The 27,002-nt window shown below is 35.8% G+C and overlaps 1 protein-coding gene across 3 annotated transcripts in view; it reads right to left on the bottom strand.

The window, feature by feature from the left end:
• Nucleotides 1-3,788: 3,788 nt before the first annotated feature.
• SGSM3_1 (Small G protein signaling modulator 3) overlaps nt 3,789-27,002 on the bottom strand; it is a 43,701-nt gene continuing 20,487 nt past the window's right edge. The window contains exons 10-17 of one of the 3 annotated variants that reach the window (XM_051211214.1): nt 21,726-21,860; nt 16,880-17,164; nt 15,060-15,167; nt 13,241-13,500; nt 11,470-11,686; nt 10,504-10,589; nt 8,712-8,834; nt 3,789-7,741 (exon numbers count right to left, since the gene is read on the bottom strand). In XM_051211214.1, coding sequence (XP_051071252.1) covers nt 7,348-7,741; nt 8,712-8,834; nt 10,504-10,589; nt 11,470-11,686; nt 13,241-13,500; nt 15,060-15,167; nt 16,880-17,164; nt 21,726-21,860 — 1,608 coding nt within the window. In that variant the 3' untranslated portion in view covers nt 3,789-7,347. Of the gene's footprint in view, nt 8,835-10,503; nt 10,590-11,469; nt 17,165-21,725; nt 21,861-27,002 lie in introns of all 3 variants that reach the window. The other 2 variants (XM_051211215.1, XM_051211213.1) reach the window with 2 other exon arrangements.

Below are 27,002 nucleotides of genomic sequence, written 5' to 3'. Positions count from 1 at the left end.
CTAGAAGTGAGCTTCTTAGCTTTTCCATGAGTCTTAAATCAGCTTTTTCTGGTGTCATTAATGTAACTGGTTATCTTTGTAAGTTTGATTATCTTCAGCTGGACCTGTAATAGAATTGACTGTTTTGTTCCGTTGACCTTTGTCCAGGCTATTGCCTTGCCTTTCCCGAATGAAGATCAGGTCTAAATCAATGTGTCTGTTAATTGCTGACTAATCTAAATGTCATGCTTCGAAAAATTCTCTGCCTTTCTTGGAGTTTCCGCGATCCGGAACTTCGACGTTCTCTCAGTGGGATTAATGTCCGCAGCTGCCTACATGTACTAATATCAGTGGTATCGCATCATTTCATTGGTAGTTTATGTTAATGTATGCGTAGGTGGAAAGGGAATCCGCTTGGCCAAATATAGTGTTCGTCAAGCTTGATATAATTCGTTCTGTAGATGATATTGTATTTGTCTTTTTGTCTGAATAAAATAGAGTGGAGCGAATATTTTGGTTTACGAGCGACATTTATTCCAAAACGTTTTGTGACCATCGTCAAGTATAAAGGAAGCAAGTCATACTAATCAAATACTAAATAACGGCAGCAACAACCCAGCAGCACACAAGACGAGTTGTATACAGACTCTATTCAAAAGAGCCAAAACACAATGCAGCACTTGGGACGTGAAAAATGGGAGGGAATTATCTCCTGTCTGTTTTCTGTAAAAATATCTACCCTAAAGGCTAGCTAATAAAGTTTCGTACAATTTTCCCATTGATCAATTTGATCAAAACATGAATTCATTTGATTTCTAGTTTCTCACTAGTCGTTTATAACACAAACATAATAGTATTACGTATTGGAAATCAGTGCACTTAATTTACACCATAATATCGGAAAAGTCCTCATCAATAAAGATTCATGAAAAAATTAGAAATTATTGAAGAATTATAAGAGATGTTCATATGTTAAATAATGTCAATCTAGAGATTGAAAATGTGAATATTCTAGAATACAAACTAAAAATAAACAAAGAGAATCATTTAACATTGAAATATCAATGTTATAGTTATGTAGTCCCTAAAAATAAAATGAAATTGACAAAGTGGAGATCAGAAAGGATAGAAAAATTAAAAAGTAAGAACGATTATGTGACAGTCATTTATGAATTAGGTTGCTATGGTAAGGTAAAATTAATAATTGAATCACTAATTTGGTTCACGTTTTTAATGGTAATTGCTTCAACAAAACAGTAAATTTAACGTGCTACGTTTGCAAACTACCCTGAAAGACTTTGAGTCATGAACGCAATGAGCACCATCAAGTATATGGTGTGCAATCGCACTGTTACAATGCGCTGTCCTTTTAGTCTAAGCTTCTGTGTGATATATTCAGGGTTCTGAACACTAAGCCTCCTTTCTGTTCCTCCAATGTATGTGCTCCAGCACGTACATGTGTATTGGTAGAAACGATTAAAGGTAATATATGACGAAAATTTGTCATATATGACTGTCATAACAAACAGATCGTTTGATACAGAAAATCAGATTGGGAACTAGAAACATCTATTTCATTACCCTGAAAGTCATGTCTTAGGAAGACAGCTTCCTTTCCATCATGGCATACTATACTTGCTTCGTTTCTGTCTTAACATACTTGGTCATGAATTTTGAGAGTAACTATTATTATGTTCAACTCCTCACTAATTGTATCCTATAGACATGATCTTTTGACGTGATTGAAAAGCCTTATATTATCTTGATATAATATCAAACTTAATTTGTGTCTAAACGGCATTGATTTGGCACCCAACGACATTGCTAAAATCAATAAAAATAGAAGTGTTGGGGGATATATAGGAAAAATGCATACATAATTACTGGTCATTTTCTTGAGATAAAAGATCTATCTACTTTCTCGTGTTTATATGAGAGTTCGTCGCTTGCGATGTGCATGTATAACTTTCTAATAGCCAGAAAAAAAAATCCACTATGATTACACATAAACTCAAAATCACTCGGTGAGTCTCCTTATATATCTCATATCTGTATTTAATATCATGTCCAAGCCATGAGAATTCTTAAATATACTGGAACAGTAAGTCAACAGTTATATGCTGTAGTTTATTGGGAGCATCGAATGTTTCGAAGTTGGAATAAAATGAATTCATACTTCAAGAGCAAGCAGTGAGCATAAACATGCAAGTTTACCATAAATAGAATGTGATGGACCTTTTTGCTTTAAGTTTTTAGAATTAATCTTTACTCATGGAAAAGTAGAACAAATGTCTTTTTCAACCCATCTTTTCTTGTCATATAATTACTATTGATACGTTTCCATTTGTAAGGAATTTTCGAGCATCTTCACAGAAATTTTGACTGAATTGGATCTACTTGGAACTTTACTTTTTAAAAATTTGCTGAATGTAGTTTAAACTTATAAATAACAAGAGATTAGGGAATATAATTTAATTTCGTTGTTTGACTACCAGTCATAAAAAAGTAAAATTTGTCTACGGCATTGATAAGAAGCCATTAGTAATGAAATGCTTCTGGCACTGCTACTGGAAGCCCAACATCATACACAGGTCTTAAGAGTGATTTTTAATTATTATTTCAAGGACAGCTCCTAGTTTTTTCAAATAACTTAGGTATGATCTACATTTTTATTTCGCTACCAAGCAATTCTGTCAGTTGGTGTTGGGTCCATTCTTTATTATCGCTCTCTCTTATTCATAAACCATGGACAGAAGTGAGTTAGATCATCATTTAAAACATGACGACACTGGACGGCCGTTTTATCCTAGTATGGGACTCCTCAGGAGCGCGCACCCACTATTCCGCTCGTGCGATTAGGCTCTACATCACTTAACCGTAATACATCGGTGTTAATGTCTGACAAAATCAATCCACATCATCGCGCGACCATTTTCCATTCTGTTGGGTGAGTAACTGTCTCACACTCGATACCAATCACCTACACTGGTTACAGCTTTTCACTAAAACTCTGGAAATTTTCTCTCGAAGCTAGTTAGGACGAAACAGTCATTCAGTGCTCCTACGTTTTCAATGGTTGTCTACTTAGTCAAGTTCATGATTTTAATGGAATCTCCACAACCCCATACCGAAGATAATAATTTACTGGTATATTTAAGTTATAAGCAAATAGATGGTGGCTAGCAGTGGAATACAGGACGTGCGTTTCACCCCATTTGGGGCTCATTAGCTGGATACACATGAATCCAAGAGTTGATGTTAACTCGGAGACTGCACATATTGCAATAAGAGACTGATCAATCGCAGACCTAAATGTCAATGCCGAGATCCAAAAAGCCAATATAAAAATGAATTATACCTAAGTTATACTACTCATAGTTTTTAAGTAATCTGAGTTTTGGTTGACTTGATTGGAAATAATTGTTTCATTTAACACACCCGAGCAAAATTGTTTTGGAGATTTGATGAACGTATCTTCCAGTCAGTCTGTTTTTAAGCTCGGCAATCGGTAATACGTTAGAATGAGAGCCACTTGTTGGTGGATATTCTTACTGAGTCTTAAATCAATAGTAAGAATGAATCCTCCGCTCATTATCTTCATTCCTTCAGTATCTTGTCTGCTGAAGTGATGAAATATTTTATGGTTTCAAGTTTGGCTATAAGTGCCGAACGACATCGAGTTTTCGGGATTTATACACATACATATTCCAGATATCTGTTGGAACTGAAGTGTATTTATTATTGTCTACTTACTATTTGTCCATGTCCCAACTAAATAATCCATTGACCGATGATATTTCGTTTGTTAGCTGCAGGGTTTGATACAGGTCAGCATTATAAGTAAAACTATAGAGTGAGTTTTAGGAACCTGTGAACTGAGGTTATCTCCTATTCCCAATGAGTGCTTCACTCAATACTTTCGATCAATTTCCTATTCATTTAGTGGGTGGCTGCTGAATATTAGTGGAATTTTCACCGAAGATTTCATGTCAAGCTTTTGGAGTTATCCGCAACTTTCTCTAATGCATATGTTAGTTAAGTTCAGGCCAATATACCACATAAGAAACGCCAAAATACAGAAAGTTGGGGCTTGAAATAAAATTTTCGATGAAAAGTAGGCTTAAATACCCAGGACTCATTAGTTAAATGAACGGTAAAGTGACAAGTGGTGCTGGGCGTGACGGACTTCGCGCAAAACTTAAATCAAACTGCTTTTTTATTCTTTTTAACTTTGTAAGGTGATTAAAACCTTTGTCTGCACTAAGCGTGATTGAATATGAATAAAGCAACACTAATTTAACCAATATATGCATATTTTTTCTCAGACGTGTTGATCATTCTTTTTGGGCGCATATACGTAGTTTCAGCTAGTAATCAAAATTTATATACAATATTAATTTGGGTAATTTATCACAACTGTAAAAGACATTAAAGATAAATTTTGTGACAAACTATTGTTATTTTAAAAACCACTGAGAGACGGGTAATAATCAAAGATTTCCTTTTCATATTTTGAATGTTCTTCGATTCGTAATTGGATTGTGACCAAGAAGGTGAAGCCTCCAAATCAACATGATTCTGTTGTGTAATTTTATCGTATTTATCTACTTCATGATTTAGAACAACGAAAACCAAAATTAGGAAAACATCAATTCTGCATATATTCGTTTGTGATGGTTGCCATATGAGATATGCACCATATTGAATCTTGTAATGTTTTTTTTATCAAATCACGATAAGCTAGTTATTTTTGTTTACTTACTAGTAAGATTCATAAATGTGTGGTATCATCCTTAGTGTAGTAAGAAAGAATTAGTTCAACGTTGTTATTACGGTTCGAATTAAAGTATAATATACGGGGGCATATTATTGATTTTAATCCACAGCAGCTTTTGATAAAAGTCCCTCAAGATGTTTGAAGAATGAACCATATCATAAATTTTGTAAAATAATTTATCACTAAAAAGTGCGACAGATCTTTGGACCTTTTCAATTCAAAGAATCTTCCGGAACCGCATACTATGATTGCGAACCATAATTTAGAATAAATTTTATTGAACTCCTCCACACCATTAAGTCTATGAATGTGGTTATCGATTATTGGTTTTCGAGGATTCAGTTCCTTTGTTATCAACTATTGTTTGAAATTCAATGACTTTTACTATTGTTTGGAGAACTGGCTGGCTTCAATCAACATGTTTTATGTGTTCCAAACCAATAAAGCTGAGATGTCCGGGTATTGTCTGTTGATCGAAGACTTGGTGGGGCAAACCAATTTATTGTTTAATGTAAAATCACAAAGTGGCTTGGTGAAGTATGAAAATCATACATTAAATACATCGTTTGCATTGTCTTTTTATATACTATATTATTCCTTTAATTCACTTGTTATTTCGATTGCTCTCCGATCTCCTGCTGGTAGGTATTCCACTTCCGATTGCTGCTAAACACTACTTATATCTGTCAGCCTAAGTAGCAAACACCACACTACTACTTAAATACAAGCCACAACACAAGCCATCCAGTCTTATTCGGCACAGTCCAAAGACAGAAAGGATATAACTGAGACGGAGATTAATTTTCACATTCAAAATAGACCCAACATTATATGTACATTGATTAATAGCTAGTTTTCGAATAAACCTTGTGGGCGGCCTATGCTCCTTCACGAAGGGTGACAAGAGTAAGTTCTGAGTACACTCAAATCCGCAGCACTCACTATTAATTAATCAATAGCTCACATTGAGATGAATTACAGACATCGTAAGATCAAGATCCTACAATTAACATGTATAGTTGAGCTATACCCTCGATGTTTACCAGTAATTTGATAGACGTTTCTATTGCCCCATAATTTGTTTTTGATTTCACCTGAGTCATACAACAGGAACCTATTGGTATACAAATAAACACGCATTTATATCGTTTACTGGATTATTTGAAGTTAATTTATAGCAAGCTATCACATAAGCGTAGACAATTTTATGTGTATTTATCAAAATTGGGTAGATATGATGACGAATTACTGGTGAAACAGTTAAGAGATCAGAATACTTTAAAACTCTATTCTACATAAAGTCGAAAGTGTAACCTGGAAAACACAATTGAAAAAATGGAGGGAATTTTTCGAATTTTATTAGTCTTTATTTTGTGATTGGGACGATCAAGAAAAACATGAACGGTTTTTTCTTACTTTTTTCAACAAACAGTAAACAAACATATGCATACAAACAAAACTTTAACCTATTGAATCACAGTTTGACTCACAATACACTGGAAAATAGATCAAAATGTTAGGAAAGTGAGGAGGGGGGTGGAGGAAGAATGAAAATGAAGACGGATAAACACCTATATGTGTATATTATCAGTAAAACAATACGAATAAAGCAAAAAAGGAAATGAGTGAATAGACGAAACAAAAAGACACGTACGACACAAGACTGCAATCATAAACAAACGATTCACAGATATTTATGTAGTGATAGCACACAGACAAGCGTTTACACGATGTGAATAAACTTTGAAAATTTCACAAAATAGTTCGCTTGAAAAAAAGGAAATGATTCGTTATTATATCACATTCAGTTGACGACATTTTGTCAGACATGATGCACCGCCAAAATATATGTTTATATGTACGTAATAGTTATAAAAATATACTAGTATTGCAAAACACCGTTACAAAAGTGCAGTTATCGTGTATATTTCGAATGATTCAGGTAGAGAAAAGAGTTAAACAAATACATAATTTATATACTTTGTTTTTAGAAAAAGAGTAAATTCATGGAAATTGGAAAAATGTGAATAAATACAAATGAAATACGATTCTTGGTGTACGAAACACATATCTTATATTGTTACAAAGATCTTGGAAAGTCAACGAAACCTACTCATTATGTATAGACAAAAAAGACTAATTCCAAGTTAACTGAGAATAGAAACAAATTTTTCATGTGATATGAAAGAAAGACCATGAGGTGAACGAAAGCAAGGAAACAATCACAACAGTTTACAGTAAGACACGACTAAAAATTGAACGTACCCTCTAACAGACAAATATCACAAGACCAACACCAAAATGACATGACAGACCGCCATCTTGTAATATATATAATTTAAAGAGAGGAAATCATGGAAGTCTAATTGAACAAAAGACACAAAAAATAGTCAGTCATCGCAGTTTAAAATAATAAAACTTCGAGTCACATAGAAATAAAAGAGGCATGATAAACAGCGGTAGGCAAAAAATTAGAAAAGGAATCACAGAAAAATTGATCTTGTTCAAGACCCACTTCTGAGTACTGGTGCGAAATCGTGAAGCAAAACAACAACAAGGAGTGAAAACGTCGGCTGGTATTAAGACATTTGTCACAATTCCCAGCTGAAGAGATGATACTTGACTAGCATGTCTCCGGTCGTCTCTGTTGCAGCTGTTGTCATGTTACTATCTATTTCATTCAAATTCTCATCATTGGGTATTAGAATTGATGATAAAGACAGACATGGCGGATCATTCATTGGATCGACAACAGATGAAGCAGTCATTAAACGTTGTAAAGGTTTGACTTTATGCAAGTCTAATGCATTACCCATCGTAGATATTACCTTTGAGCTGGATTTATTGGTACGACGCGGCAAACTCTCCGATGATAAAGCAAATAATTTAGACGCCGTAAAACCAGTTTGTCGAATATGATTGAAATTTTGAAGACTGTTTAATTCGTATATTGGTGATAAATGAAACGCGAATTGACTAAGAACACTATTAAGAAATTACAAAAAGGACAGTGCTATGTGAATAATCATTGGAAACAATATCTATAAAAATTGAAAGCTGCTGAATAGAACAACTGATGAAAAGCAAATAAGTACACTACAAGTACAACATTGAAATTAATGAGCGAATATGACCCGTTATGTTCTATGTGGTTAATCAATTGGGACTGATTCAGTGTTTGAGTAGATGTGACACAATTTAAAGATGGAATGTATAACACCTCAAAAACTGAATATGTATGAATATATTATTCAGTGATTAAGATCTCCGGAATTTTTCAATAGACGGGAACAGATGATAATATCAAATAGTGAGAATCTGACTGTTTGTTGTACCAATTCATTAAAACATCATTAATACGGTGCATTTATGACGCGAATAACCTAAAAGGTTGGCCCTTATGAACACATAGAAACATTAAGAGTAAAGAAATTGTTCCCTACTAAAACGGTTACATATTCTTATGGTATGAGGAAAAGTTTAGCCACTATGCAACTCTTCACATTTGATTAACCCAACTACGGATAAAGAAGACAAATAATAAGTAAAAAGGCTGTATTCTCGGAAGACGGAATAGAGAACGTATATATATTTGTTAATTCCTCAAACAAGATTTCTATTAACAACTTTTACAAAGTTGCTGCTTCATTTTGATTGTGGCGAATCGACGAACTAGTGGTGAAATCATTTCTACCTATAAATATTTCGTATAAACTAAGGAAAATATGACTTGTTTTGTCACTCTATTTAAATATAGTTCTATTTTCTCAGCGTTTTTTAATCATATCTGGTCTGGCTGCCACCTAGCTGTTACATTAAATACTCACTTAACTTCAATATTTAGCAAGCTTACGTTTATACAAACGACAAAGTACAAATTCATACTTCAGTTTCATCTAATGAAACAATTTATTATTCTATAAAAATGAAAACTGTTTTTAACCTGTACACATACCGTAATTCACATTTAATTTGAACCCAACCAGGACTGCGAAGATATGACCAAGGATGATACCATTTACTAACTACTTTAACTGATGAACAAAGAATTTCGAACCATAGATGTAATAGTTGTTCGCTTAAAAATTGTCAGAAAAAGTAATTAAGCTAAGTATGTGAATGTTGGACATGATCATAAAACTTTAAAATCACAAGTAAAATATTTAGTACAGCTGATACTTCAGTGAAACATATTAATACGTTTGTTATACGAGTATCATTAATTCAATCTGCCGAAATGTGAAACATCATGTTTTGAAAGCAAAACGTTATCTGACATGAGAGAATTATTACTGAAGTTTTCATTGTCTTTGAAGCGAATAACAGCGTAAGCTTAAAGGAGAAAACTATTAAAATCTTCTTGAAGTTGGCTGATATTTGACGGTGACTGCTATTTTTACATGGATATACATTCATAGCGCATACACTTTGGTATAACACGGCATCGAAAATTTACTAAACAAATGAAGTAATAAAATTGAGGAAAAAAGAAAGAGGCGAACTATCTATGGGGAAGTAAACAAGAAAAATAATTTTAGAAAAGATCAGTTGAAATTCATCTAAGAAAGATTTCTTTTCTTTTAAAAGAAAGTTACAGCAGCATTGCCACCAGCCTCTACGAAATCGCTAACCATAGACAAACATTTAAACTAATTAGACTATGTACTCGAGGGATAACGGTCATGATATGCAACAGGTATCATACTCCATCATCAAAGTGAGGATTCTACAAAAACCATGAGGCAGATGACTTTCCCATAAACAACCACAACAATATGCATAGCAATATGGAGTGTATGAGCAATGTGGCAAATCGGCAGTATCATTCAAATAGCTATAGAAATGAGAAAATATAAGCTGATCAGATCATGCTTAGGACAAGTGAAACTCGTTAGACGCTATCTGAAGAGAAAAGACTAACTACAAGATAAATTGTTGTTTTCTCATTATCAAGGAAAAGATGCTCCACACACAAGCAATGGCACTGATTCTCTCCACAGAACCACAAAAGCCACTAATAGGATGAGAAATCCACGCATCCAACATCAGCAACCCATCCTCCGAAACAAACAAGCAAAATTTACTAATGTTATGCAGTGCTACGTACTCAATAATGATGAAAGTGGTGATAAGGGTCAGTTACATGAGAGGTTCGAGTTCATCACATAAATGTGTGGAGACCAAACGTCATATCTCACCGTAAGTTCGAAGCAGGCATTAAAAGCATGAATAGAACTTGTCAACAAACTGAAAAGTGAGCCCAGGACCGAACTGCTTGGAATTCGCTAGTAGGTTATTTGTGCCCAAAAGGGGTATCATGTTTAAGCAAGCAATATTAAGCTGGAATCAAACGCTTCACATTTATTGGATGTAACATACAAACTGGTACGAGATCCAGTATCCCATGATTTTTAATGATTCACAATAAAAACTAACATTTAATTAGCCAAATCAGAATAAGCGACTGTACTGAAGCTAAAACAAGGAATTAAACAGTTATGGGAACTTGAGTTTACAACTAGTGTTTTCCTCTGTCTATAAATATACAGAAGTGAATGTTAAAAGTGGATTCAAATACTGAAAGACTGCCAAAGGGCGGATTATTAATTATTAAGCAATATTATTTTCATTTTTAGTCTTTATACGTAGAAATTTTTTCCGCATTCAGTCAATAGAAAGCAGATAAAACTATCAATTTTACATGTAAAGACAGAATCGAAAAAGCAAAAGCTAGGGAAACTACTCACTTTAAACCTGAGCAGATCAAGGAACGAAATTTGATATCCATATGAGCATTAGCTAAATCGTGTGACATGTTTATACTATGTATTGTCTGTACAAGCGTGTATGTTTTTGTGTATAGACAGTATATAAGCATTCGTAGGCGGATTGGACGCGGTGAGTAGGCGTTTTCGGGAAAGCGCATGTGATTCCGATAGTCAAAATAGAAACAGAAAAAAAAACAGGTTGAGCTAAATATAGCGACAAACTACGTTGTTTGGTATGAAAATGAAGTTATATAGCTTATGGTTGTATACATTGCAAATAATAAAAGCAATAAATAATAATAGTAATGGTTATAATAATAACAATAAACCCTTAAATAATCCGTGTTTCTGGAGTCAAATGACGTAAATAATTAACAATGTCACGTAATACTCTTGAAAAAAATATGGATGGGGGAAGGTAGAAAAATGCCTAAGATGGGATTTTAATCAGTTATTATTCTGAAAAATAACATTAGACTATAAAATATGTTTGTAATTATTTCGTAAAAATGTCATTAGTGGCTTAAATCAAATAGGCCAATATGTGATTAGTTATACAGAATGAGGAAGCAGGAAACAAAGATAATTACACAATGATCGAAATAAATTCAACAAATCCTAAAAGGGGATACCACTTATATGTCTACTAGGACAATATTGACTAATGACGTCTCCACAAGATTCAAATGATGCTGACAATTGGAATTTCCATGACATAACTGTAAACAAAAATTGCTGTAATCAGTGAAATTAAAATTAGATTAATGGTGAGCAAAGCTGATAATACGGAAGCATACACTTATACTGAAATGTGAATATCTATGATTAGTTTACTTTTTTGTCGATTTTGATTATCGTTTGCATGTCTAACAACAAAGCTAAACGATAGTTGAAAGACTATAGAAAAAAGATTAATAATGTGTAAATACAAGCATGACAACTCACTCTATATAACACTTCTTCCGGACTGAGGACTTTGCCTTCTTCGTCCAATCGGAAGGTTTTACATAATACTAAACGTGAGTAAACAGAAGAGAAATCTCTTTCTACTTCTTTAGCCGCAGCTTCTTCAATAAAATGCCATGGATGACAACCAGTATCACCGAGTAGACGTGGTCGCTTCAATCCATGTGAAAATACAGCTCCAAGTGAATGGCAAAAACTAAAGGAAAAACAAGCGACGCAAGTAAGAAAAAGAAAACCAGGTTTTACGAATTTGTGTCGAGATTTTATCAGACGTTAACCAAAGTTGATTAGATTTGAGTGGCCCGTTGATATAACTCCGATTTGATCGTATGATGTTAACGAAACATGAATGTCGGCTACCCTCGTATATAATTATCGACTTGATTAGCGTTAAAAAATAAAGGTACAAACTAAGTCGAATACGAGAATGAATTTTCGATATGTATATGTAATACACTCGTTACCTCAGACAGACAAGTTCTGGGGCAATATTTAGGATTTAGAGGGGGAGAAACGAATTATTACTCAAGGCGATGTATAAAATGGCGGAATGCTTAGGAGGATGTAAAGGAAGATAGAATGTTATTACACAAATCTTATACATAGCCTTTCAATTAGATAAAAATCAATCATATTTGAGTGACACATTCCAAGAAACTTTAGATGGGATTAGATTGCGAAAAAAACGTGAAACGTCAGGGTTAGCAATGTGTATGTGGACATGTTATGTAATTTAATTTAGTGAGCAAACACGATTACGTTTAATCTTAAAAATCTATCAACTTTTACTTTTGAAATAATAAGATGCCTTGAACGTACCAGTGATTTGATTTATGGGCCAAAACTACTCTGATCCAATTAATCAATGATAATACGGAGTATAAACGGAAATGTAAAATGTGTCAAATTATTTTCTGGGTAGCAAAAGATAGTAGGAGATAAGTGGTTGGCTTTATTAGTATTTTGATTAGTAGTTGAGAATGTTTCGTGGACTGTCGACCGTGAGTGGATTCACTAGATGTACTCAATAGCTGGTTAATGAGTGTGACTTTATGTTCCAAAGTCGTGTATTTAACTTACTAAGTTGTAAATTCTTTTGCTAATTGTACATTAGTATGGGTGTAAGTGAAATAATAAAGATTATTTAAGGGAGTTTGGAAAGAAGAGAATAGAGAGAAATTAAGAATGGAGTAATAATAACAAGTACTATAATAAAACCTATAGTAGATGGTGAACTTATTTCTAAATTTTATTTTTTATTCAGAAGGGAGAAAAAAAGAATTACTCTATTCTTTATCTCAATAAAAACAAATAATTGATGACCTTAATTTCGTTCCAAAAAAACTCTAGAGAAGCAATACCTAATCCCACTACGTTAAAAAGTGGGTAGAACAAAATGAATATTTTCTAACCACATTCTATTCACTTTAACTTATCTGTGTAGAGATTTATTATTCTGCAAAAAAAGCCAATAACCTAAATTCACTTGTATTATTAATAACCAGATAAGATGGTAAACACATGTACAATTCAGGAATGCTATGACTAGGACATAATTGGCAACTCAATGGGTAAACACATAAGCCTATCAGAACAAAAATGTTGAAAAGTTTAGTCATTCTAGTTAAATATAAGTACATGCATTTTATCATCTTTGAACTTTGATCAATGTAACTAGCAAATCTTTTAAAAGGTGTGGTTATAAAAATATAAGAATTGTGATTAAGATATATAATGATTATAAAATTACCTTCCGCGAACAAGGCCAATAATTAATCTGTCTACACCATCATCACCAGCTGGAGAATAATTTTTTCCACGTTCATCTAACAATTCAACAAACTTGGCAGGAAACCAACCTCGTTGACCGTTTAGTTCACCGATCCAACAATGTTCGTCATCTGAGTTAATAATGGTTAGGATATCATTTTTATGAAATTCCAGTTCATCTACTTCAAAGCGTTCAAAATCGATCAATGCTTTGGCACGTCGTCTACGATGTTGCACGATCTGATTTTTAAACAAATGGTATGTTTAAGAAATTATAAAAAAGTGTTGGTACTTGTTTTGATTACTGTAAGTGTTTTATTACATTCTGATGTCTGTACACAAACATCTATCTTCTATTGAATGGATGGTGACAGTCAATCGAATCTCAGACGAAACGAAACATTACAATGTAGTCCGAAACCATTGACTAATGAAAACGGCTTGTAGAACAATGATTTAATAATTAGAAGCGAAATTCTGTTCTAAATTATCTGTTGCAACAACGAAACAGAATAAAATATTTGTCTGCTTCTGATATTTCCTGAACAATTCATACTTTTCAGACTTACTATGCATATATATAATATACAATATAGGACACAAATACTGAGTAAATGAGACAATATTGTAAATGAAACAATTTTTAGATCATTTTTCTACATGACATAATAGAAATGTGTTGACAAAAAATAAGACAATAATTAATGATTTTTAAAAATTTGTTTTGTGATCTAATGACGTAGGACATAAATATAAAATACTTATTTTTATTGAGTAGTTGGTAGATTATCTATAATTGATCGAAATGATGTAAACAATTGAGTGCAGAAATCATTTCTTATAGTGGCGACAGTTGATTGGAGCAGAAGTTTGTATGTTCAAAACCTATAGTACGAACGAAGTTACTGAATTAATCTTTTTAAATAATCAAGTTACCAGACTCTGAAATGTCGTCAAAAATCCTCAATGGATTATAGTGGTTTGGTTACAGAAGTTAACCGTTCGAAAGTCCTGAGCCAGTGCTGGAACGAAATACGTCATGGTAACAACTACGTAATACCCTGAAATCAATGAATTGTCGTACAGACGCATAGCTCTACCATAACATCAGTGGTTTAATACGTGACAGCAATGTCTTTGAATGGCTACATTTACGATATTAAAAATCCCGAAAAGGACTTCAGATACAGTGATCTTGAGATCACTGAATAAATGATCATGACAATTCGATTTTTATATTTGAATATGAACACTGACGTATGTTCATTTTCTTTTCTGCCATAATTTGGATAAGAAATGCTTTTTTATACATGTCTAGATTCACAAACAGTTTGAAAGAGAAAGACAAAAACGAATAATTTCACGGTTATAATTAAACGAGAAAGTGTGTCGACGAAAAAGAAACTTAATATACGATGCAAATGTAGTCGGATAATGTCCTGAATTTCCTATTGGTTAGCAGGAAACAAATGTTGATTTTGAGACATCGAAAGAATTAAGTGAAAAGTTCAAATGAGTAGTCCCAAACAAAATGGAAACATATGTAGTGCTTAATGATTCTTAGAGTTTATCCATTAATGATAGGTTTCATCAAGTGAACGACTTATACGAGATTTATATAAACCGTCATGAGGTCTCTAAGTACTGAAGACCGATGAGATCTCATCTACAGCGATAGAAAAATATAAATGCAAAGAGTTAGCACTTGAATGTTTCTCTTGCCAGATGGTTGATAAATTTCAGTTAGTAAATAGCAAACGTAGAAGAACCAAACAAAATTATAAGTAGCTAAAATTTACTTGTACATAAGAATCGAGGTCTAATTTGTGACTTTCCATTGAATAATCTGCATGTGCGGTAGCGTCACCGTGTTGTTCAGGATCATTTATACGGAAGTGACGTACAATCTAAAATATAAAACAACACGATGAAATTGACAGTGAGAGATGAGTGACACGATTAGGCGGTGACCATTTTTTATTTCGAAACCTAGCTTTATTTATTTGTAACATAAGAAATATTTGTCATAATAAGGCATCAAAAGAATGAGCAATACAAAATAGAATGATAGTATTGTGCACAGTTATTAGAAAGGAAAGTCATATGGTCACTAACTAGATAGAGAAAATAGTAAATATAGAGAAAAGTTCCATTATAAATATGATAATGTAGAACTCCTTCATTTATGAAGGATCATCTTACTTTTATTAAGTGTGGTAGAAAACTTACTTCTATTTTGAGCTACGGATGATAATATCCCAGGACACGATCACTAAGAATTCAACCATGGAGTCATGATGGACCAACAGAAGCCCGTTCTATAGAGCAATCTTTTATTTTATGGTCACATGTTATAAAACGACTCCCTTTCAGCTTTTTTTGTTTAGTCCAAGTGTCGGGAAATAAAGCTCGATGTAGAAAGCTACAGAAATGGTACTCATAAAATATGACTAGGTCACCGAAATCAGTATACCACTGATTTAACTCAGCTCAGACTGACATATAACGTTTTGACTTTCACTATACACACATTGATATAATCTCCTTTTCTAACATTACCACTCACACAACTAATAAGACATAACTTCTTGACTATTTTTAAGTGATTTCGTTAGCCTCGCAATAATACACTGGATTTTAAGGGTAAAAAGTATATCCCATATTTACGGACGTTACCAATTAATTAGATGCGATTCGGATGTCATTCAGGTACTACAAGTTGAAAAGACTTTCACCAGGCAAAAAAAACCCTCACGTACTTCCTTCGGAATTATTTCCAGAATGTCACTGACAGCTAAACAACGATTTTCGAGATAAGTGTGGCGGTGCACTTATTTATTATTTATTTTAACACAGATATTGGTACAATGAGGCACCAAATACATATGCGCCACATAAATCTCATTTGATATATGTGAGGGCTATGATACTGCCAGGGTGCCCAAAGCGAAGCAGGTGGTTTTCTTAGGGGGCCACACCCCGAGCCTTTGATCTAAAGGTCTGACCCACAAGGCAGTGGGGCATCGTGGGGAGATGCAGTCCCATGGTAGCCGGTGACCAACGATTGGTTCATACGCCATATGTTCCCTCAGGATACTGGAGCCCATGCGCACCATTGGTTTGGAATCTGGTTAAAGCGCCGGACATTCGCTTTTCGTCCTCTCATTTTCGTAGATAACACCCTCGCCACCAGAAGGCTGTGAGTACGACTTCCCTGGTAGAAGCTATATACGCGTGGCCATGTGAGAGCATTTGGAGGGGGAGAGCGGACTCTCCCCACTCTCGGCCGTACCACGGCATTTGGTAATGTAATACATGAACAATTAGACCGCATTAAGTCTTGACATAGGCACAATGATGTAAAGTATCTACCGTCAGAAGTACAAGGAACCTAACTGAATGAATGTAACTCACCAGTCATGTATCTGTCTACACTAAACTGTAAGGTAAGTAAACTATAAAAAAACGGAATCATACTACTGGCATCTAAAAGCAATTCACTATGACATTGTACACAAACAGATGAAACACTGATAATTATAGATGTTACAAGCAGTATACGTACGTTAAAAAATATGATAAATAATAAGAACGATATAAAGAATATTAGTTGACATACCAACTGAATTGATTGTTTTAATTCTACAAGTATTTCCGTTTGGTGCACATTCTTCAATTTTGGGTCGTCCGCTTCAACGCTGCCTTCATGTAAGCTTACACTTACATATGCAGGCTTATAATGTATAGATGATGACGGCGGTGACAAATCATTATTACCAATAGAATATTGAAATGGTACAGCCATGCCAGTAATTCGACGATATGGTTGTCCATTTGACGCTACAGATGCAAATAATGTAGTGAATAAAGATTTGGGTCGTTGAAATTGTCGTTTAGCTAGATACTGAAGGTAAAAAATAAATAGATGAGAAGGAAAATACTGAATTACTAAGCGAGAGAATTAGGAATTACAATGAACAATATAGAAAAGAGGTTATTTACATTAAATTTATTCTAAATAATAACAAATGCAAGTAAAGTACAAGTAGTGTTTGACAACCAAACACAGTTACGATAATTTAACTATCATTAACTATGGGAGAAAGCAAAGTGAATGGTGAGAGATTTGCAATCAGCAAAGTGGTTATATGTGGTACAATATTTCCCAGAAATGCATACAGAAAGCCGTTTGGGTTTCATCAGACCATACTACAGAGAACAAGATCGATCACACATGCATCAATAAAAAGTTAAGCCCGATGGAAGATGGAAGAACAAATAAAGATGACACAACTTCCGATCACCACCCGGTGATGGTCAAGATGAAACTAAAGCCGGAGAAACATTGTACAACTGAAGAAATATCATAACAAAGGTTCATTACAGCCTTCCTTCGATATACAGGCAAACTCAACGAATTCAAGATAACTCTCAACAACAGGTTCCAAACCTTACAAGAACTACTCAAAGAAGGAACTAAGATAGAGGACAACTAGAATGAGATCAAAAAGGCAATAACTTCAACGTGTCAGAAGGTGCTGAGCCGCAACAAGCAACATGATAAGGAACGGATCTCTATCGAAACCCTGGACAAGATTCAAGAAAGGAAGAACAAGAAGATATCAATTAACAACAGTCGGATAAGAGCAGAGAAAGTCAAGGCACAAGCTGAATACACAAAAGCAAACAAGCATGTGAAGAGAAGCATTAGAGCTGACAAGCAGAAATACGTAGAAGATCTAGCATCGACAGTGGAAAAAGCTGTAATGGAAGGAAATATGAGACAGTTATATGATATAACGAATAAACTGACAGGAAATATGGTAAACCAAAGAGACCAGTCAAGGACGAAGGTAAGCGAATCACTGAGATTTAAGAGTAGAGGAACAGATGGATAGAACACTTTGTGTAACTCTTGAATAGGTCAGCTCCATTGAACCCACTGGACATCAAAACAACACGTACACACCTCCCCAAAGTTATTAACTTACCAACATTGGAAGAAATCAGTGTGGCCGTAAGACAAGCTAAGAGTGAGGAAACAGCAGGGTCAGACAACATACCATCTGAAGCACTGAAATCAGACAGAAGTAACTGCGATGCTACATATTCTATTCAGAAGGATTTGGGAAGAAAGACAAGTGCCAACATACTGGAAAAAGGATACGTCATCAAGATACCAAAGAAAGGAGATCTCTGCAAGTGTGAGGAATACTCAGGCATCACACTACTATCAGTACCAGGAAAGGTTTTCCACAGTGTTGATGAGCCGAATGAAAGACTCCGTGGATGCCCAACTTTGAAATCAACGAGATGGATTCCGTAAGGATCGGTCGTTCACAGACCAAGTTGTGACACTATGGATCATCGTTGAGCAATCAATTGAATGGAACTCATCACTATACATCAACTTCCTCGACTGCGATCAAGTATTTAACAGAGTGGATAGGCGAAACTTATGGAACCATCTTCGACATTATAATGTACCTGCGAAGATCGTCAATATCACACGGAATTCATGAGACAGACTACACTGCAAAGTCGTGCATCGGGGCTTGCTCCCAAATATATTGAAAGTGAAGACTGATGTCAGACAAGGCTACTCACCTTCACCTTTCCTCTTTCTTCTGGTAATTAGCTGAATACTGATGATCGCCACATCTGAGGGAAAGCACGGAATACAGTGAACACCTTGGATGAAGCTAAACAATTAGGATTTCGTAAATGACCTGGTTCCTCTATCCCATACACACCAACAAATGCAAGTGAAGACAGACAATGTGACAGCATCCTCTGCAGCAGTAGGCCTCAACATGTACAAGGGGGATACAACATCCTAAAATATAACACAGTGAGCACCAACCTAATCACAATTGATGGATAAACTCTGAAACGAGTGGAAGCTTTCACGTACCTGGACAGCATCATTGGTGTACAAGGAGGATCTGATTTAGATGTAAAGGCACTGGTTTACAAAACAATGGCGGAATTCCCTCAGTTGAAGAACAGATGGAACTCAAAACCACTGTCAACCAACACCAAGGTCAGAATTTTCAATACATATGTCAGAACAATCCTATTTTGCGGAGCTGAAACTTGGAGAACTAATACAATCATGATCATCATCAACAACAACAATAACCTACTGCGGTAGAGAACATACTAACTTCCAGCTGAAGAGGAAACTACGAAGACACTGGGGGTGGATAGGACTCACATTTCAGAAATCACCAAACTGAATCACGAAGCAAGCCCAAACTTGGAATCCTGAAGGCGAAAAGAGAAGAGTCCTGTGCTACACGAGGGGCAACTGGCGTAAGCAAGGGAAACGGAATAGAGGAAGAACATATAACACAATCCGCTGGGAATGGGAAGCAGACATCAAAAGAATGAATAACCACTGAGAACAACCAGAAAAGTTATTCCGGGATGGAGTTGGTGTAAGGCCTATGCTCCACGAGTGGTAATACGCGTAATGAAAAAGTAATTTTTAAGATTAGTCGGGCATTATACGAAACCTAAAGATTATCAAATTAAATGAGTTACTCAAAAGGGACTTTGTATATTGCTCATACATTCGCCAGTAAACAGCAATGTCATTAACAGTAATTATTAGTTTATTAGCTATCGGAATTTAAGTTTGTAAATACCTCCGAATAAGTTATTTAGAATGAAAGAAAACTAAACATAATTAAACGTAGTTTATATTCTACACAAATAGGTTACACTTGAAGCTCAACTGTATGCATTCTTTATCATTCACATTGTTAAGATATATCAAATTCACATGTAATATTTTTGCTATTCGTGAAAGTAACTGAGCTAGGAATGACGAAGCTGTATTCCTGTGAAATAATGACTTTGCTAGAATAAATTTGATAAACAGAGGGCTGAGTGGTCACCTGATCATCGACAGAAGGATAGTACAATAATATTCCAGAATTATCTATTGACAAAAAACTGTCCTAAATTCTTTTAGCTCACCAATTCATGAAACAATATAATTATTACTTGACAAACTTTAGAAATAATCATTATTTGTTCACTGACCCGTTAATTCAAGATGATTTACCTGAGATTCTAATGAAAAACTGTGACTTATAAGGTCAACAAAATCGAGTGCGAAAAAGAATATTTATCAGATAAATCAGATTATGACGTTGTCACGTTGCCGATCAAATTTAGTAGTTAGATGGCCATGTCCTTGTTGCCATACTTATGCTACACATCACAGAATTGATGACCTACAGTGCTCGAGTTATAAACGGTTGTCTATCTAGAAATGGATATGCAAGAATTACAGTATTATGACGACGTAGCTAATGAATGAATCGATGGATTTAAAACATTTCTTCCATTCTGGGTAACTCAATAACCAACCACTGGTTAGAATATTGGATATGTGTAACCCAATGACATAAGAATATGATAGAGTAACTTAAGTTTGAATACTTGAACTACTTCGCTTCACAACCTAATAACTTCCGTTCTGGATTCCACAACTAGCCACCAACCATCTCTGCTTATAAATGTAACAAAGCTTAAATACGGTTTAGCAACATACGCGATTACATAGTACAAGAGACTATTTTTTGAATAGTTTCAACTACAAAGAGTTGAGAAAGGGAATACTTTAGAAATTTTGTTGCACTATATAAAGATTGATCAGTGGAGTAAACAAGCAGATATTACTTTAGTTTGTTAACGCCTATGCAGATATTAATAACACACAATAACAATACCGGGTTTGATGACGTAACAATCAGTATATATATATCTGTCTACAAGGCGTAAACTAGAACCGATAGTACATAAAACGAAAAATTCCTATTAGATTTATTCTCTACAATTAACTTCCATTTATATTTAATGTGATTTTTCAAAATTTTGACGTTTTATGATATGATGAATCTAATGTTTATAAAGTTTATTGCTGATACATGGATAAACAATCTTAGCGCACATCACAGATAGCGTATATGAAATGGCAAAAAAATTACTGAGCTACAGAAAAGACAAAATTGAAAAGAATGAGATATCTGAGATCATTATGAAAAGTAACTTCAAATTCATGACTTGTAACCCGACGTAGTGGTGCCTGATTAATTCTTCATGTTTGTGGTAAAAAAGGAATTAGATTGTCGAAATACAATTCGTTTTTGATGATAACTTGTTTAATTTAAGACAGACGAAAGTCTGTCAAGGTGGATATATTCACTTCAAGTTATTTTGTAAGGTAAGCGGACACTTCACCTTCAAACTTAACACAGCACTTTTATTTATTGATAAACGTATTCAGCATAATACTGTATCGCTCTTCCTTCAAACGATAATCCAGAAAACAGCAAGGTAAGAATGCTAAGCAAGTGCGATTGAAACAAGAGACTGGAATTCGCTTTAATCAAACAGAAATAAAAATGTACTGAGCATAAGAAACAAATGAAATAAATGAGACTTTTGCTCACTTGTTTAGGTAAATTAGGACGAGAATCTGGTTTCAGAACAGCGCCTTCATCAACCATAAGTTGAGCTAAATAATGACGTCTAAGACTACTGATATTTGATGGTTCCAAATGTTCATCATCTAGACTGTAGGCAGCCTAACGAAAAGAAAAATGAATGTAAACTCTGTATAATTTTTCTAAATACCGAAAAATTCTAACGGCAAAGTCGAAATTCAGAACAATTAAGGTAGTTGCAATGTATTGTAACTAAAAAAAATAGTCACTATGAGAATGGAACATCGTAAATTTAGTTTCAAGTCATTTCTGATGCCTTTGATTCTAGTACACAAAGATGTATTCAGTACGCACTTTTTATGCCCGAATAATTACACGCAAATAAGAAATGCGATGTTCGGATCGGACTTGCTTATATAGATGAGGAATGCAAAACCGTGATACTTGACCAGGTTCTAGATTGAATGACTGATGTGGCTACGAAAAAGTATTAGGAATTTGTTTCTTGATGTAAAATTTTCTAGTGAGCTTTATTAGAAGAGTATAAGCAATTGTTTTGTTTTGAGACTAATTTACTCTAAAAGTATATTATAAGCTGCTATATATTATACATCAAAACCAGAGAAGTTAGGAGGGCATGAAAATATTTCTACTTAGAAAGTGATACAGTATCATGATGATATAAAGATGTATCGTGTGAGTTATTTATCATAACTTTGATTGCAGTTGTAATGAGCAACCTCATCATGACTTAGCACTATAAGCATACCGTATATTCTCTGTTACTTATCAGAGTTTTAGGTTGGTTACAAGGTACCGAATACTTCACACTTAGGATCCTATTTCTACAATTAGATGACTAACTTGTAGTTAGATAGTACTTATCGCACATTCCAGTACCTCAGTAAATGTGTATTTTCGGTTTGTTTGAAACATCTAAAGACATTCCAGCCATTCTGGAAATCGAGATAATTTGATTCAAATACAATTTAAAGCAATTAGTCCCTTTTATAAATTCCGATAGAGCACTTAGAAGACGGAGTTGATCTGAAAAATGTTATGTATTTGCACCATACATTTCGAAAAATCTGGTCACGCATATACTTGACAGGGCATTCTTTTTCGAAAAATAATAAAGGTCAGTTAAATGAAAGTTCAAGTAAAAAAAAATACAATTAGTGATGATCGCCAGCTCCAGTTAATATACAGTGGAGTGTCAAATGGTAAGATGTAAGAAAAAGATGAACTTCTTTTTTTACTATGACGCATCGAGTTTAACCGAATTCCAAAAATCCAACTAGAATGACTATATTGTCGTAGAGGGAGAAATAAATATAATTTCTTTCTTCAGTCAGTCAGCTACAACGTCGGACCAGACACATATATGCAACGGTCCAAGTTACCACACCACATTAGCACAGCAAGATGAACACCGGATTCATAGAAGTAGTCAATTCAATGGTGGTAATATATCAAAGAAAGATCGCATATAAGGATATAGTACAGGAAGAAAGAGTTAGTTGGTAGAAAGAAAGATATGAAGCGATTTTAAACTCTTAATTTAAGGGAAGACAGAGAGTGTATACACCTACACCTTTGTGATCGATTATGAGCCATGTCACACAGAGCCTCCAACCATTGGCTACAGTAGTCACGCGGACCCCAACCAAGTAGTCTGCATCTACCAACAAGGGTCAGACCATAAGTTAGTGTCTTCAAGCACTGATGCCACGTTTTGGTTTGACCACCCCTAACTTTCTTCCAACCATCTCGAACATCGGTTAGCATTTCACGTCGTGGTAATCGGTGTTCAGGTATAAGCAACACGTGGCCCAACCATCTCAGTCGATGAAGATTTACGTCATGAACTAATTTGCCATCATTCCCTAATACCCTGCGTCTAACCTCACTATTACTTACCCAGTTATCCCAGCAGATGTGAGCAATATTTCTAGGGTATTTGTGATCAAATACTAGTAGCTTACGAGTATCTTCTACTCTTAATGGTCACGTTTCGCAGCCGCAAAGTAGAACAGAACGAACTGCCGCGCAGTATACTCGTCCTTTCATTGATAGACGGATATCTCGCCTTCGCCACAGGTGACGTAAGTTGATAAAAGCCAAACGAGTTTTTCGAATCTGTGCTGAGATTTCGTCAGACACCAACCCATTAGGGCTGATCAGACTTCCAAGATAAGTGAAGTTGTCAAGGTGTTCGACTACTTCACTCCCTATCTTTAGTTCAGGTGTTGACGCCGGCCAATCCTGAAGCAACAACATTCATTTTGAGGTAGAGAAGCACATCCCTAACATCCTGACATTGTTGCTCATTGTTACCAAACGTTTCTACATTTTATCAGCGTCTTCAACAAACAGGATTGTTATCTGCGTATCTTAAGTAAACCTCCTGGAACGAAATCAATTCGTTAAAGTCTAGAATACGAGAGCGTTATTTCCAGCAGTATGTCTGGTGAAGTTGGGCAAAAAATGGAGATAACAGGCAGTCTTGTCGGACACCACTTGAGGTTGCAATATCGCATGACAGTTCACCATTAGGTCTGACTCGACTGGTAGTGTTCGAGTAAAGAGCTTTTACAAGGTTTATGCACTTCTGAGATACACCTTCCAATGACAGACACTGACACAGAACTTATCGGTCTCCATAGTCAAATACTGCTTTTAAGTCAAGAAAGACCACCATTGTCGGACGAATGGTGAATATGTGGTCGATGCAGCCACGACCAGGTCTGAAGCCAGCTTGATTCTCTCGTGTTTTCAGTCCACAAGTCTTAGTTAGGCGTCCGATATTTATCGAGGCTAGTATTTTAGATACTATATTAGTTAAACTAATCCCTCTATGGTTGTCACAGGATGATTTTAACCCTCTCTTATATATTGGGACGATAAGTGATTGTGACCAGTCAGATGGGATTACGTCCAACTCCCAGATTTTAGCTAAAATATTAGTCAACCTAATCGCTAAAATTGGACCACCATCCTTAAAGACCTCTGGAGCCAATCCATCTGGACCAGCTGCCCTTCCTCGTTTCAGATTAACTATAGCCTTTTGAACTTCTGCTAGAGTTGGAGGACCTACTTCAATGTTCCATTTACTGTCTGGGAATGGAGGGTAGTTGTAGAGTAGCTGAAGGCCAGCTGAACTGTTCTCTAAAATGTTCCGCCCATCGTTCTAAACGTCTGGACTGGGAGCAGATACGAGTGTCGTCTTTTTGTGAGATAGTCTCACTTACACTTGACTTTTTAGTTCCAGTTTCTTTCACGAGTCTGAGGAGCTGTCTTGTGTTACCTATAGCCACCGTATTTTCCACCTCTTTTGCTTTCGTTGCCGACCACTGTTCACAGTCGTTCCTTAGACTTTTGGTTAACCTAGATCTGATTCGCTTTCGCTCATCATCGTGTTCTGAGCCTGATGGGATGAGTTTACGAGAATCCATCAGTGCAATAGACCTTGAAGAAATCCATTGGTTCTTTGTAACCTTGTGGTTTAAATCATTAACAGAGGTCACTGCTGTTTCCACAGCTGCTTGTATATCTTTCCAAGCAACATCTGGGTCAGCCTCGTTTTCAGAACTACCTAAGTGTAACCTCAGTTGTTCCTGGAACCTACTTTTGGTTTTCTTGCTACTCAATTCAGTTCTAATGGGTCTTTTTAGTGTGGCTTTTTTGCATCCAGTGAGGCGCAAGCAGATGCGTGCTCGTATTAGGGCATGGTCGGAGTCCAAGCAGGTACTCCAGAATGAGCGACAATCTTCTACCGACCCTCTCCAACGATGAATGATAGCAATATGGTCTATTTGAGTCCATCGTTGGTTTGGTGTAGGGGGTCGCCATGTTAGACGATGTATCTCCTTATGCTTTAAATTTGTGTTTGCTAAAAATAAACGATTGTCTGAGCACAGTTGCAGCAGATGATCACCATTATCTGTTCGTTGTGCCGGAATACTAAAATACCAACCTAAATGCCCTACTGTTTGGTTTAAACTACCTATCTGGGCATTAAAGTCACCACCTACGAGTACTATGTCTGAATGTTTAACCTTCTGAAGAAGTTCAGAGAGCTTTTTGTAAAATTTACCCTTCACTTCATCCGAGCTGCAGTCAGTAGGAGCGTAGGCAGAAACAACAAAGAGACAACGACGTGTGTCTCTATCCTTCCGAGTTCTTACGGAGCCTTTTAGCCGAGCAGCACATAAACGACTGTTAACGGGGATCCACTCTAACAGTGCTTGGTCCGCTTAGTGCTATGCCTACACCTGCCAGTCCACGAGAACTGGTTATCGGGTCACCAGATACACGGAGGGTGTATCTTGTCAGCTCTCCATTTTGCTGAGACGAGGTCAAGTGAATGACCACACTAGGATTCTGTGTGCGTGTCTCCGAGACAGCATACATCAATGGCACGAGATTCTAGGGTTTTAGTCAAGGAAGCCTGTTGGCCGATTTGACATAGGGTGCGAACGTTGAAGGCTCCAATGTGTAGTTTGGAGCTAGGTTTCCGTACACCTTGGAGTGTTTTGAGCAGTATGGCTATGGTGACACTTGAGGAGGAAGCCGAAAGAGGAAGCTTAGGCTTGAAAGTCGATGTAGGAGGGATAATAGGAATTGAAGAGGGAGGTTGATTATGAATACAGTGGTCTTGAATGCTGTTAGAGGTATGAGGGCGGTTATCACTTACAGGTTGCCCACACCGTGGAAGGGTTCTTCTAGGGGTACCTGAAAAGGAAATTGGATTAGAGGTGATCTTAGTGACCTGAGAGCGTGACCGCAGTGCTCAAGGAGCAAATGCTTGAGGTCGGTCACACACGTCCTTTTTATGAGTAATTTTTGTGTTGGCTCCGTACTCGTTGAGACCTTACTGCCGGAGACGGATATCCGCGAGACAAGGCAAGGTGTGCATTTCTAGGGTCGACCTTTTCTAACCCCACCCCTCCTTGTAGGAAGGCAGCATCGCTGTCATGAAGGAAACACCCTACTGCTGCCACACCTCTGTACAGTCAGCAGTACGACTTCGCCTTCGGACTTTGGGTTGGTTGCTTTTAGCCTTACTGCTCTTCAACCGACCTGTCTGACATGGTATGACCTTGAGGAACGGTTGTTCCAGTCAGGATAGCTTGGTTGCTTCATCACGATAGGCAATCCCGACCACCACGTCAGGGTAGCAACAACGGTCGGGAATTTCTTTCTTAATAAAAGAACAATTAAGAGAAACACGAAGTACAAAGCTTTTAACAAACAAAACTTTGGAAAGTAAAATTGCACGAA

Source organism: Schistosoma haematobium, chromosome ZW, assembly GCF_000699445.3.
Source record: "Schistosoma haematobium chromosome ZW, whole genome shotgun sequence".
NCBI classification, from domain to species: domain Eukaryota; kingdom Metazoa; phylum Platyhelminthes; class Trematoda; order Strigeidida; family Schistosomatidae; genus Schistosoma; species Schistosoma haematobium.
This window is presented reverse-complemented; position numbering and strand designations above follow the sequence as displayed.